At 34.0% G+C, this 15,804-nt stretch overlaps 1 protein-coding gene across 1 annotated transcript in view; it reads left to right on the forward strand.

Moving 5' to 3' along the window:
- Positions 1-14,215, forward strand: part of LOC122397150 (chloride intracellular channel exc-4) — a 57,616-nt gene extending 43,401 nt beyond the window's left edge. The window contains exons 2-4 of the mRNA XM_043396082.1: positions 9,127-9,432; positions 9,529-9,855; positions 12,955-14,215. Coding sequence (XP_043252017.1) covers positions 9,127-9,432; positions 9,529-9,855; positions 12,955-13,035 — 714 coding nt within the window. The 3' untranslated portion in view covers positions 13,036-14,215. The remainder of the gene's footprint in view (positions 1-9,126; positions 9,433-9,528; positions 9,856-12,954) is intronic.
- The last annotated feature ends 1,589 nt before the right edge of the window (positions 14,216-15,804 follow it).

A 15,804-nucleotide genomic window follows, 5' to 3' on the forward strand; every position in this document is an offset into this window, starting at 1 on the left:
AAATGATTAAAAAATGGTGAAAAAGCTTTATATTGGCTTAATTACTTACGTGACCATGTTCATATTTTTACAGCTATAGCGCAACGTTATGACTATTAATGCGTAATTTTTTCCGATTTTTTGAAGGTGTAGAACGTAGTCAAAAAAATAAAAAATGATTAAAAAATGGTGAAAAAGTTTTATATTGCCTTAATTACTTACGTGACAATGTTCATATTTTTACAGCTGTAGCGTAACGTTATGACTATTAATGCGTAATTTTCTCCGATTTTTTGAAGGCGTGGAACGTAGTCAAAAAAATAGAAAATGATTAAAAAATGGTGAAAAAGCTTTATATTGGCTTAATTACTTACGTGACCATGTTCATATTTTTACAGCTATAGCGTAACGTTATGACTATTAATGCGTAATTTTCTCCGATTTTTTGAAGATGTGGAACGTAGTCAAAAAAATAGAAAATGATTAAAAAATGGTGAAAAAGTTTTATATTGCCTTAATTACTTACGTCACCATGTTCATATTTTTACAGCTATAGCGTAACATTATGACTATTAATGCGTAATTTTCTCCGATTTTTTGAAGATGTGGAACGTAGTCAAAAAAATAGAAAATGATTAAAAAATGGTGAAAAAGCTTTATATTGGCTTAATTACTTACGTGACCATGTTCATATTTTTACAGCTATAGCGTAACGTTATGACTATTAATGCGTAATTTTTTCCGATTTTTTGGAAAAATTGTTAAAGAATTATTAATTCATATTTTCTAATTTTTCATACGGAAAAACGCTGTACATGCTTTTAAAATAGATATAATTAAAATATGTTTATTTAGATACTTTTTTAACCGGTCGCTATATGTAGTTTCAAATACGTGATTATTTTGGTAAAGTATCCGCGATATTGCCAACACTTTGTCTGAATTTATTTCTGATATATATTATTTATTTATTTATGTCTGTATTTTAAATATTCCTTAAATATTTTTGCTTTAATTAAAATAAATGATCTAAACAAAGTTTACCTGCTATCATTTTTATTATTTTTATTGCCATTAATAGCTTGGTTCGTTTCTCAATTTTTTCTATCATCAATTATTACAGGATTTACTTTTTCACTCTCAAATAATTAATTCAGTATTTCTGCAGGTTTAATTATTTTTGAAGTATATCTGGCATGCGATAGATAATAAATTATCACAGCTACATGGGAGCAACAATCCAATTGTCCTGTTATCACTTTCACATTCGCAAAAACATCGTCTAATTCCCGAGTAGCCCGTTGAATTTGATGTGTAGTCTATGTAGCGCTTGTACAGTTTTTTATTAATGTGTCCTGATTGCACTCCGAGCTGAATTTTCGTTTTGATGGCGCAGCAGGGTTAGAGTGAACGTGTAGTTTATATGAACACAGTTTATTTGAGATATAGGCAATGAAAAATAGGTTACATATTTATAGAATACACAAATGGAGTAATATAAATGACAGTATATAATAGTAATAAACTTTTACTGCAACTAAAAATAATATTTCCAAAACGATTTGAAATTTTTTTTCGACGAAAAATTTAGTCACACCGTCGATTTTTCTTAAAAAATCGTTTTTGATTTTTAGTAATTTTGTTTAACGCCCAACAGAAATGTTGTCTAATACTTTTTTGTATGTGCCCATGAGCTCTACTTCAGAAAAAAGTTTCATTGAAATATATTCACTATTGCGGGAGTTATGGCTGTTTGAAAGTTGGACCATTTTTATGGAGTTTTTCTCATTTTTCGGCATTAAGGATCAACTTTTTGATTTTTTTTAGAATTTCTACTTATTCTTTACCAAAATACGCGTAGTTTGCCGTTCGAAACAGTAAAATCGTTCAATCCGTTCAGAAGTTATGACGTTTTAAAGATACGCAAGAAATTTTCGAGTGCCATTTCTGGCCTCACATTAGATTTTCGCTAAGGAATTTTTTTCTCGAAAGTGCGTAGGATTTTAAGGGTATGTCTATTCACCAAAAATGATTGCAATTTACCCCTGCAACTAAAAATAATTTTTCCAAAACGATTTGAAATTTTTATTCGCCGAAAAATTTAGGCACCCCGTCGATTTTTCTTAAAAAATCGTTTTTGATTTTTAGTAATTTTGTTTAACGCCCAACAGAAATGTTGTCTAATACTTTTTTGTATGTGCCCATGAGCTCTACTTCAGAAAAAAGTTTCATTGAAATATATTCACTATTGCGGGAGTTATGGCTGTTTGAAAGTTGGACCATTTTTATGGAGTTTTTCTCATTTTTCGGCATTAAGGATCAACTTTTTGATTTTTTTTAGAATTTCTACTTATTCTTTACCAAAATACGCGTAGTTTGCCGTTCGAAACATTAAAATCGTTCAATCCGTTCAGAAGTTATGACGTTTTAAAGATACGCAAGAAATTTTCGAGTGCCATTTCTGGCCTCACATTAGATTTTCGCTAAGGAATTTTTTTCTCGAAAGTGCGTAGGATTTTAAGGGTATGTCTATTCACCAAAAGTGATTGTAATTTACCCCTGCAACTAAAAATAATTTTTCCAAAACTATTTTTAAGAATAGATAAATTAGAAGAAAAGATAATTGATTTTTTGAATGTCATAAAGGTAATTAACCCCTTAAGGTGCTTTAAGAAAAAGAAATCTAATGGCATTGGATCTGGAAAGCTCTCACTTTTCATGATCCACCGATTTAGAAAGGTTTGGAACGAGCATGCGGTAGCTATACATATAATTCCGTGACATTCACCTAAAATTAGCGACGTATCTACTATTTCAGTTGATGTGTAGTCTGCTATTACAAGGATCATAATAAACGGTTATAAATATCGAGAAACGAAGTCAGAGTTGAATTTAAGAGTCGCAAAAAGATTTATTTCTTTATATCTTAATTGTTTAGGCATAAAATCAATTTATTCTTTTTCCACGTGATAAATCTTTTATTAATTTTATAAACATTATATTCTAATCGACGTCTCGAAAGCTTCAATACGAAATCGGTATTTTTCTGCGTTTTTAATTTTTCACGCCCAGGATTTGGAATCGAAAAATCTGAAAAAATTCAAGGACATAACCAATGACAATATGCATTTACAGTAATTATATAAATCTAGTGTCTCGAAAGCTTCAATACGAAATCGGTATTTTTCTGCGTTTTTAATTTTTCACGCCCAGGATTTGGAATCGAAAAATCTGAAAAAATTCAGGGACATAACCAATGACAATACGCATTGACAGTAATTATATAAATCTAGTGTCTCGAAAGCTTCAATACGAAATCGGTATTTTTCTGCGTTTTTAATTTTTCATGCCCAGGATTTGGAATCGAAAAATCGGAAAAAATTCTCAAACACGTATCTCAATAACCACAATGCACCAGATTTTTTTCATAATTTTTCTACTCGATTAAATAGGGGAAATAGGCACAAACTCGTTAATCCGAATTTTCTCAATAACTACCCTTCCAAACAAGATAGAGGGTTAAAATTTGGCACAGAACGTTTTTTCTTGATGCTCTATCGATGGATCCATCGTATGTCACATTTGGTTCAAGGGCACATTTGACCCCCTTGTTCGGCTATACCCTTTTTAGACAAATAAAAAAACATGCAGTTTGTCCCCAGTCACATATTTAAATACAAATAATTTTATTGTTAAACAATGTTGTTACTTTAATATATCATGAAAATACTGGGTGGGCAAATACTTACGAGCGGTAGTGAATATTTCCGTTGTAAGAAAGAAAGTGTGCTGCGTCATCGAGGCGGATAAATAAACCGTGACATCGGAAAAATGAGAGCGGAGCGAGTATTCTAGATACTCTCTCGAATTTGTCCAATCAAGTAGAGAAAACAGATTACCGTTTTCTGCCCGTCCAATCCGGTTTTACGACTTGGTTGTTTTAATGTACAGATTCATTACATCGTGGGGCACCGATAACGAAACAGTATTACGTTTAGCCTCGACAATTCAACCGATCCATCATTTGTCCAAACATCTACGACCAACATTTTCCTACTAGAAATTTTTTAATATCATTAATTTTTTTCTGATTCTTTTTTTTTTATTTTTCTAAAAATAAATGCAAAACGTGTAATATTCCTTTGCTCTTCGATATCGTTAGATCGTTTCTTGTTTTATTGTGTTTGTCTTTTTGATCATCCAAGCAATTTCAAATTAATATACAAAGGGTATATAGTCGAATGAGGGAGTCAAATGTACAAATTTCGGCGCAGAAGACATTAAACAACAATCGTAATTGACAAAAAGAACGTAACAAAAAGAAAAAATGACACTAAAGCCGCTGGAAAATTATTTTTATACATATTCGATATTAACACATTACCGACCGATAGCCTATTAATCGACTTCTTTACCGGCCAACGCTTACCGACCGATAGCCGATTAATCAACCGCTACCGGTCGGTAAAGTGTTAAAACTGGTCCAATTTTCAAACGGACATAATTCCTGCAATAGTGAAGGTATCTCATTGAAATTTAGTATGGAAATAGAGCTCATGAATACCTTAAAAAAAGTACTAAACAAAATTTCCGTATATATCAAATGATGCCCTAAATATAATGCAAGAGAAATAAAAACGAAATTTCCTGTTATATGAGGTTGAATCGAATTCTCCCAATTTCATATAACCCGGGGGAAAGTTGCATTTCTATTCTTCAAATTGAACTTTCTTTATCTGTGGTCGATGTCGAAGACGAAGAAAGTAAATAAGATTTATTAGAATCCAAAGCAATAATACACACTCGTGGGACGAATTATCAAGCAATGAAAATTTTACTGGTGAATTAAAATTCAATATTTTTCTATCTAGTGGTTGTTGCGTTTAACTGGAGCATTTTAAATATCTCTTTATGATAGAAAAATATTGTTTTATTTAAATGGACAAATTAAACATTTCTTTATGACTGAAAAATGTTGTTTGATTTAAATGGACAAATTAAACATTTCTTTATGATAAAAAAATATTGTTTGATTTAAATGGACAAATTTGATATGCAATAAGTGTTTTCTCCAAGTAATATTTTTCGAGATTTCAAAATCATCGAAATTTTCTTGAATGGAACTGCATATTAAACAATATTTTTATTATCGTGACATGATAGCTGAGGTCTAGACCAGTCCATAAATCTCGAAAAATATGACTTTGAGAATAATTGTTCGTGTATCATACGATTTGTTTCTTTGAACCAAATAACTTAACCGAAATACCTTTCGTGACAGTATTATTAACACTTTACCGACCGATAGCCTATTAATCGACTGTTTTACCGACCAACGTTTACCGGCTGAGAGCCTATCAATCAACTGTTTTACCGGCCAACGCTTACCGACCGATAGCCGATTTATCAACCGTTACCGGTCGGTAAAGAGTTAATTAGCTAAGCTATTCTGATGATAATAAATTTTGCTCTACCTCATTAGGACTATTAAAATTATTAAAACAATAGTTGAATCACTTTTGAACAGCTTCAAATCCAGTACAAGAGTTTTAAAACATCTAAACAGAATCTAAAAAAAAGTGATCTATTTTCTCGATTCCTGAAATAAAGAAATATCAATAAAAAAAAAATTGTTACTTAATTATTTAATAATATTCATCTATTTATCTATTTATCTATTTACGGTTAAAACGCTCAAATATGCATCGATATAAAGACAGCGATTAAATTAATATAAAATCTATGAGTCCCTTTCTTATTTAACAATATAACGTATATATTTTAATACATTTCTCACCACGTGCGCATCACGCTCTCTTCCATACAAGGGACTTCACGCGTCGTCGCTCTCGCGCACCAGCGCTGCCAACACCCATTCTCCTTCATACCACACTCCACTCACCAGGCATACCACTCAATAAAAATAACCCCACATATTCTTGGGTTATTAGTTTTTTCGTAGACGGACGCGTCAAGGATATATGAAGGTCAACTTTGTTTTTTTTAAATGGAATGAGGTACTTTCTTAGAAAACTAAACTTTCCAGAAAAAAAATTTGAAAATGTGTGAAATATTTCGACAAAATTAAAAAATTTCAAATCGTTCCGGAAAAATTATTTTCGGTTATGGAGGTCAATTACAATCATTTTTTGTCATTAGACATAACTTCGAATTCCTTTCCACTTTCGAGAAAAAAATTCGAGAAGGTGTGAAATTTTTCGACAAAATTAAAAAATTTCAAATTGTTCTAAAAAAATTCTTTTTGGTTGTTGGGGTCACTTATAATCATTTTTGGTGAATAGACACGCCCCCGAAATCATGGCCACTTTCGAGAAAAAAAATTCCTTACCGAAAATACGATTTCTAGCCAGAAATGCTTCCTTAAAATATCATAAATTCTGAACGGATTGGAGAATTTTAATGTTTTAAAGGGCAAACAACGCGTATTTAGGTGAAGAATATATAGAAATCGCAAAAATATTCGAAAAGTGGACACTTGACTCTGCAAAATGAGAAAAACCCCATAAAAATGGTACAATCTTCAAACGACCATAACTCCTACAGTAGTGAATATATTTGAATGAAACTTTTTTCTGAAGTAGAGCTCGTGGGTACCTACAATAAAGTATTAGGGAACTTTCTTGTAGGACGTCAAACAGAATTACTAAAAATCAAAAACGAATATTTAAGAAAAATTAATAGGGAGTAAGTAGGTGTTCAAATTTTGCGGCGAAAAGAAAATTTCAAATCGTTCTGGAAAAATTCTTTTTGGTTGCGGGGGTCAATTACAATCATTTTTGGTTATTAGACATACCTTCGAAATCCTTCCCACTTTCGAGAAAAAAATTCGAGAAGGTGTGAAATATTTCGACAAAATTACAAAATTTCAAATCGTTCTGGAAAAATTATTTTTGGTTATGGAGGTCAATAACAATCATTTTTGGTGAATAGACATACCCTCAAAATCCTACCCACTTTCGAGAAAAAAATACGATAAGGTACTGAATTTTTCGACAAAATTCAAAAATTTCAAATCGTTTTGGAAAAATTATTTTCGTTTGCGGGGGTAAATTACAATCATTTTTGGTTATTAGACATACCCTCAAAATCCTACCCACTTTCGAGAAAAAAATTCAGAACTGGAGGAACTTTAAACGTTAATAACTTTTTAACAAAGCATCAATTTAAAAATTGATATTCTTGATTTTCTTTTTATTTTGGTCTCTAGAATCTTCCATTACAATTTTTCCCAGGGTTGTGCCGAATACCTTGCATATGAACGAGTCGGTTACGACGACGACGACGCATTTGCACGGACCGTATATTAATTTAACAAGATTAGAACCATTTATACATAGCCGAGCGAAGGATAAAGAAACAAGTGCTGGAAAGTTTCACGACTTCGTCGCGAATAGTAATACCGTGTTTAACAAACTCGACAAAACATTCTGAAAACACATATATCTCGATATCATTCATTCGTGATAACTTTAATTACAATTTTATATTCAAGTTTACCACCTATAATAACATTTTCAATGAAATGAGTATTTATTGATGTTGGAATGTTCAAAATTTAGCGCCATTCAAAAAAAAAAATTCGTGAGCTCTTATGTTTTTATGTTTTCGTTTTTGTACGGTATGCGGCGCGACAGTCGAATAAGTGTGCCTTGGTTTTGGCTGCCAATTCTATCTTGTGTAAGAATCTATACTATTATATAAAGAGAGATTTTTATGTTCGCGCAAAACTCAAGACCTATTGAACCGATCTTCCTCAAATTTTGACACGTTATTCCTGCATACTCTAGGACGGACATAGGCTATGTAGCATGTCTCAGAAGCGCGTTATTAACATGCAATTTATATGCAAAGATTTCATGTGTACGACTGTTTGGCAGACCACGCGACCCCTGTGTACGACAGTCTACTTGCGCGCGCATGCGCGTATTCGGCCCGCACGATACCTCGCCCGTAGCAGTACTGCGATGTTACCGCCAGGTGGCGAAGCTTCTCGAGCGCTTTCTCGCGAGAGAATTGCATTATCGCGGTTATATATGTCAGGACGATCGTCTGGTCACAAATTGCTTTTGTACAAGGGGCATGCTAGTAAATTATATGTACATGTCATGAAATCATAAACTAAATTGATATTAATAAACATAGCTATTAAATATAAAAAAATAGATATTTAATATACAATATATCTTATAAAGACTGTAACGAGTTTCCATAATTGTTTACAAGTACCTAGGTTTGTTAGGTTGGGTTAGGTCTGGGTTAGGTCTGGGTTAGGTCTGGAATAAGTCTGAATTAAGTCTGGGTTAGGTCTGAATTAAGTCTGAATTAAGTCTGGAATAAGTCTGAATTAAGTCTGGGTTAGGTCTGAATTAAGTCTGAATTAAGTCTGGGTTAGGTCTGGGTTAGGTCTGGAATAAGTCTGGGTTAGGTCTGGGTTAGGTCTGAATTAAGTCTGGGTTAGGTCTGGAATAAGTCTGAATTAGGTCTGGGTTAGGTCTGAATTAAGTCTGGGTTAGGTCTGGGTTAGGTCTGAATTAAGTCTGGGTTAGGTCTGGAATAAGTCTGAATTAAGTCTGGGTTAGGTCTGGGTTAGGTCTGAATTAAGTCTGGGTTAGGTCTGGAGTAAGTCTGAATTAAGTCTGGGTTAGGTCTGGGTTAGGTCTGAATTAAGTCTGGGTTAGGTCTGGAATAAGTCTGAATTAAGCCTGGGTTAGGTCTGGGTTAGGTCTGAATTAAGTCTGGGTTAGGTCTGGGTTAGGTCTGAATTAAGTCTGGGTTAGGTCTGGGTTAGGTCTGAATTAAGTCTAGGTTAGGTCTGAATTAAGTCTGTGTTAGGTCTGGGTTATTTTATTCTTTTATATATACATGGGTGACAAAACTTTTAACAGTGGAACTAAAACAATGACTTCTCAAGTTGACATGTTAAAGAAAATCAATTTTACCTCGCCCGTAGCAGTACTGCGATGTTACCGCCAGGTGGCGAAGCTTCTCGAGCGCTTTCTCGCTAGAGAATTGCATTATCGCGGTTATATATATCAGGACGATCGTCTGGTCATAAATTACATTTGCGCAAGGTCTACTATTAAATACACAACAAGATGAAATAAAAAAATATCGATATGTTTACAGGCATCTACCATCGATGGTCGTCGAAAGGGTGCTTGCCTCTTCTGCCAGGAGTACTTCATGGATCTGTATCTTCTCGCCGAGCTGAAGACGATCTCGCTGAAAGTGACCACGGTCGATATGCAAAAACCGCCGCCGGATTTTCGTACCAATTTCCAAGCAACACCGCCGCCGATTTTGATCGACAACGGCGACGCGATATTGGAGAACGAGAAAATCGAACGTCACATCATGAAGAACATTCCCGGCGGGCACAATCTCTTCGTGCAGGACAAAGAAGTGGCTACCCTCGTCGAGAACTTGTTCAGCGTACGTATAAGTACCGGGAGCTATTTTAACGAGAAACTCGTTGTTACTTTCTCCAAGTCGGCGCCAGCCTCTAATCGGTCGCGATCTCTTTTCCAGAAATTAAAACTGTTACTATTGAACGCGAAGGACAAGGACAAGGACCCAAAGTCCTCGTCGCTGATGGCACATTTGCGCAAAATCGACGAGCATCTGGGCCGCAAAGGCACGCGCTTCCTCACGGGCGACACGATGTGCTGTTTCGACTGCGAGCTGATGCCACGGCTGCAACACATCAGGGTCGCCGGCATGTACTTCGCGGACTTCGAGATCCCGGAAACTCTGGTGCATTTGTGGCGGTATATGCATCATATGTACAGGCTGGACGCCTTTTTGCAAAGTTGCCCGGCCGATCAGGATATTATTAATCATTACAAGTTGCAACAGGTAAAGTACGCGCCGGTGAAACGTGATTTAGAACGTGGCGACATCTGTCGCACTCGCCGGTAGAGGAATCCATGCTCAACCTTTGCCTCTCTCACAAGTGCTCTCGACCGTTTCTATACATATACGGACTGCTCGGTCAACCTTGGGAAAAATTTTAGGGAGAGAGTCTTGGGGCCAAAATAAGACGAAAATCAAGAATAGCAATTTGTTGATTGAGGCTCCGTTAAAAAATTATTAACGTTTAAAGTTTCAACCATACTGAATTTTTTTCTAGAAAGTGGGTAGGATTTCAAGGGCATGTGTATTCACCAAAAATGATTGTAATTTACCCCTGCAATTGAAAATATTTTTTTCAGAACGATTTGAAATTTTTTTTTTCGTCGAAAAGTTTAGGTCGATTTTTCTTAAAAATTCCTTTTTTATTTTTAGTAATTTTGTTTGACGCCCTACAGAAAAATTGTTTAATACTTTTTTGTAGGTACCCATGAGCTCTACTTTAGAAAAAAGTTTCATTGAAATATGTTCACTATTGTAGGAGTTATGGTCGTTTGAAAATTTGGACCATTTTTATGGGGTTTTTCTAACTTTACGGGGTCAAGTAACAACTTTTTCAATATTGTTAGAATTTCTACATATTCTCCATTAAAATACGCGTTGTTTGCATTTCGAAACATTAAAATTCATCTATCCATTCAGAAGTTACGATTTTTCAAAAACACTCATGAAATATCGGAGAAGCATTTTTGGCCTCACATTAGATTTTCGGTAAAGAATTTTTTTCTCGAAAATGAGCAGGATTTCGGAGTATGTCTATTCTCCAAAAATGCTTGTAATTGACCCATGTAACTAAATATAATTTTTTTAGTAAAATTTGAAATTTTTAAATTTCATCTAAAAATTTCAGTATCTACTCGAATTTTTTTCTCGAAAGTGGGTAGCATTTCGGGGGTGGGTCTATTCATCAAAAATTATTGCAATTGACTCCCGCAACCGAGAATAATTTTTCCAGAACGATTTGAAATTTTTTTTTACCGAAAAATTTAGGCATGCGCTTTCGATTTTTCTTTAAAATTTGTTTGATGTCCTACGCAAATTTTGTTTAGTACTTTTTTTAGGTATTCATGAGCTCTATTTCCATACTAAATTTCATTGAGATACCTTTACTATTGCAGGAATTATGTCCGTTTGAAAATTGGACCAGTTTTAGTGGTTTTTTTTCACTTTACTCAACTTTTTCAATATTGTTGGAATTTCTACATATTCTCCATTAAAATACGCGTTGTTTGCATTTCGAAACATTAAAATTCATCTATCCATTCAGAAGTTACGATTTTTCAAACATACGCATGAAATATCGGGGAAGCATTTCTGGCCTCACATTAGATTTTCGGTAAAGAATTTTTTTCTCGAAAATGAGCAGGATTTCGGAGTATGTCTATTCACCAAAAATGCTTGCAATTGACCCCTGTAACTAAATATAATTTTTTTAGTAAAATTTGAAATTTTTAAATTTCATCTAAAAATTTCAGTATCTACTCGAATTTTTTTCTCGAAAGTGGGTAGCATTTCGGGGGTGGGTCTAATCATCCAAAATTATTGCAATTGACTCCCGCAACCGAGAATAATTTTTCCAGAACGATTTGAAATTTTTTTTTACCGAAAAATTTAGGCATGCGCTTTCGATTTTTCTTTAAAATTTGTTTGATGTCCTACGCAAGTTTTGTCTAGTACTTTTTTTTAGGTATTCATGAGCTCTATTTCCATACTAAATTTCAATGAGATACCTTTACTATTGCAGGAATTATGTCCGTTTGAAAATTGGACCAGTTTTAGTGGTTTTTTTTCACTTTACTCAACTTTTTCAATATTGTTGGAATTTCTACATATTCTCCATTAAAATACGCGTTGTTTGCATTTCGAAACATTAAAATTCTTCTATCCATGCAGAAGTTACGATTTTTCAAAGACACTCATGAAATATCGGGGAAGCATTTCTGGCCTCACATTAGATTTTCTGTAAAGAATTTTTTTCTCGAAAATGAGCAGGATTTCGGAGTATGTCTATTCTCCAAAAATGCTTGTAATTGACCCATGTAACTAAATATAATTTTTTTAGTAAAATTTGAAATTTGTTAATTTCGTCTAAAAATTTCAGTATCTACTCGAATTTTTTTCTCGAAAGTGGGTAGCATTTCGGGGGTGGGTCTATTCATCAAAAATTATTGCAATTGACTCCCGCAACCAAAAATAATTTTTTCAGAACGATTTGAAATTTTTGTAATTTAATTTTTTAATAACTTTTTAACGAAGCCTCAGTGAAGAAATTGATATTCTTGATTTTCGTTTTATTCCCTCATTCTATTCCCTAAGCTGCATTTGGCGATGAAAGGAAACCGCTTTGGGTCAGTTGAACATATTCAACAAAAAAACGACGATTCTCAACTCAATTCCAATCAGACACATAAAAAAAATCGTTTCACGCACTTTTCGAACGTGCAAAACGTTGTATTTCTGTCGAGGGAGAATATTTTGAACAAACAAATGATATTTGACAAGATTTTCCAACTACTTCTGTTATTTTTAGAGCCATTCCGGTTATTTTTGGGACAGAGGGTATATTTCATCGGCCACCCCCGGGGAAAATTATAATGGGAGATTCTAGGGACCAAAATAAGACGAAAATCAAGAATAGCAATTTGTTGATTGAGGGTTCGTTAAAAAGTTATCAACGTTTAAAGTTCCGCCCGTAGAACGGCAATCTGCGAACGGCTGCGCGCGCATGATAGTGGTTCTCATTCACCATGCGCCGTTCCACAGACGGAACTTTAAACGTTAATAACTTTTTAACGAAGCCTCAATCAACAAATTGGTATTCTTGATTTTCGTCTTATTTTGGCCCCCAGAATCTCCCATCAAAATTTTTCCCAGGGATTACCACCGCATTCTCCTAGACCGACCATCGAATGTTCCAGTGTCTAACACAAGGCCTGTTAAAGGTTTCCTTGTTCGAATTCCTTTCGTTTACATAACAACTCTCGCAAGAATAATTTTTAACGCTTCAAATCCGATTTACTAAAAAATTGCATTATCGTGTTGCAGAGCATGAAAATGAAGAAACACGAAGAGCTGGAGACGCCAACTTTCACGACCAGTATCCCTATAGAGGTAAACGACGACTAGGCTGGACCTTCGCCGTCGGGCCTCCGATCTCGCTACTTTGATTAAAAAATATCATCGTCGGTATTCGGTGTGGACACGAACGGTGCAAACACGACGGCGCGGTAAAACGTTTATTACGATTGTTTCAACGGACGCCTTCATCCAGGAGGGGGATCCATTATTTATAAAAAAAAAAAACGTATTTGGGGTACGTGCGCTCTGTCAAAAACTTTCATCGTCCTGATTCTGATCGCGTCGATACCGTTCCACCGATTTATATAACACTTTTGCTACGTATACTTTATAAACTATCGACGACGCTGTTTTGTGACCTAAACTGATTACAGTATAAGTAGCTTTTCTACGACAGGAAACAGGAAGATCTACCAATGTATCAAGGCTTTCAAAAACTAACGACCTGTATGCGTGTTCAGAGAACCATATAATTTTGTTTCCTTTAAATTCTTAATCGGTCTTCGTTTATTTTTCTTTACGCTACGTATGAAGCTCGTGCATAGTCCTGACTCGAGTAGCATTATTATTAGCAAAGGCATTTTAATCTTTTACATTGTACTTTAGATCAAAACCTCGTATTTTTTTTTTTAGGCAGTTTAGGTGTTTTTTTTTTTTTCGTCCGTCTTTTGATGGAAAGTGAAAGGGACGTATGCATCTGAATTAAAATTAATCAACGAATATGGTAATATATTGATTCATTTTTGAGAACTGTAATGTATTTACCGTATATCTCTATATTAATTAATAAAAATGTGTAACAACTATTTTTTAAAAACCTTTCTCTTCATTGGATTTTATAATTATATCGTCTTGTCTAGATACGAAGGGATATTCTAGTCTAATGTGCTTCGTTCAACAGTAAAATTTCTAAAAGCATATTTTCATATATAATTTACAACGTTATAGAACTCTGGCAAAATCTAGTGCATACGTTTCTTCTAAGTTGTACGTTACAATACACAGCTCTTAGTTAAATTTGTTTTATCGTTGTTCGTTTAAAATTATCACCTTTGTGAATGGTTTCGTGGTTAAGAGAAATTTAACACATAAATGGTTGTTACAAATTATTTTGTAAATGTTGATTTTTAAAGAGGTGGAAGATTGATCGTCCTGGAAATAGTGCGTATCTCTATTAACACAGTCCAACGATTTAACAAACTTGGTATTTCATATTAGTGATTATATTATTATTATTATTATTATTATTATTATTATTATTATTATTATATTATAAATATTATTACTATTATTGTATTACTTTGGTTTATACTCGTAGAAATGAATATACCAGTGTTTACAATACCCTTCGAATCTGTTGATATTTCTATCCATCGTCCAGATTTATTTCCAAGAATCTTCGGGGCAAATGCAACTTGTGCAACACGTTCACAGCCAGATGAAAACTGTATAATATTCTGCAAGATTAAAATTTTGGAACATTCCTAGCAAACGGCCCGTTCGCCGATCGGGGCGAGTTATACGTCATTCGATTCGTCTAATTCAATACATTATTGATATGCATTTCATTATCTGCGGATATTCGTTATTTTTTTATAAACTTGTCGTAAAGTTACGGTAAAAAAGTAAGGTTAGGTACATTTTTTGGACAGGTTCACAGATAGAAACAAGTGACTATCGTTGTTATGTTCATGTTACAAATATAAATGATTGATCTAATTTGATAATGCTACATTGCCGAACCGGGAATTTGTAGAATGCGTATGCATAAAAATCATTTTATTACGGATAGACTTTGCATGAGTCGGTCAGGTAGACAGTATGTGCCGCAACAATTCCTACCCCCCAATATAACTCAGACCAGCTCAGACAGTACTTGTAGGTAGACAGTGTATTCAGCAAGAGCAAAAAATGTTGCCCATCCCCCAAACAGTGTTTACGGGTAGAGAATATAATAAATTACTACTGTATGCAGTGCGTTGGATTAAATTTTTTTTATTATTAAATTTCATTATCATCCAGGTCTGGTATATTTTGGTTTTCTGTAGAATCAAATGAAATTTCTGCAATTTCTTTTAATAGCTGGTTAAATAAATCATCCTTTCCTTGCTTGGAAAATTTGTAAAATACGTAGTGGCTTAAATACCCAATGAAATGATCTTTTTTGCTAAAAATAGAAAATTTTATGGTATTATATGTTACAGAAAATATTAAAAAACGTGCAAAATTACAAATACTAACGGACAATATTCAGGCAAAAAGTGTTTACTATGCCTCCACGTAGTTTCTATCGTATTTGTACGAGCGCCTGTTTCTGGGTCTTTGAAATGTAAGCTGTGATTTACGGTAAGATGTTTGTACCCCTCTTTCTCTAAGATGTTATAGGCTTTCCAACAATCTGAAATAATTGTTGTGCCAGGCAACACCCATTGTTTAATTATTGAAAGCAGGGACTCTGTGTCCCTACTTTCAACAGGCACTAGGAATATTTTTCCACTTCCTCTTTCTATTCCTCCAAAAACCCATTGTCCCTCTACACGATGACCTCTGTGATATTTTCTTCGTCCGAACTTAGATTCGTCTAATACTACTATTTTACCTGATCCACCAAGTACTTCACATGAATGTTGTAGCCAATCAGTCATAACTTGGTTTACAAAATAATTCCATCGAGAAACAGTATTTTTATTCAATTGTAATTCTCGTACAATCTGATATTGATCAAAATTATGGACTAACATGTAAATTAATTTTAATACCATTTCATAAGAAAGCTTTGTTTTTGAAAACCACGTTCCACGTTTTACACATATTTTT

This window comes from Colletes gigas, unplaced genomic scaffold (assembly GCF_013123115.1).
Source record: "Colletes gigas isolate AHSC1104 unplaced genomic scaffold, ASM1312311v1 Colletes_gigas_Sc00009, whole genome shotgun sequence".
Lineage (NCBI taxonomy): Eukaryota > Metazoa > Arthropoda > Insecta > Hymenoptera > Colletidae > Colletes > Colletes gigas.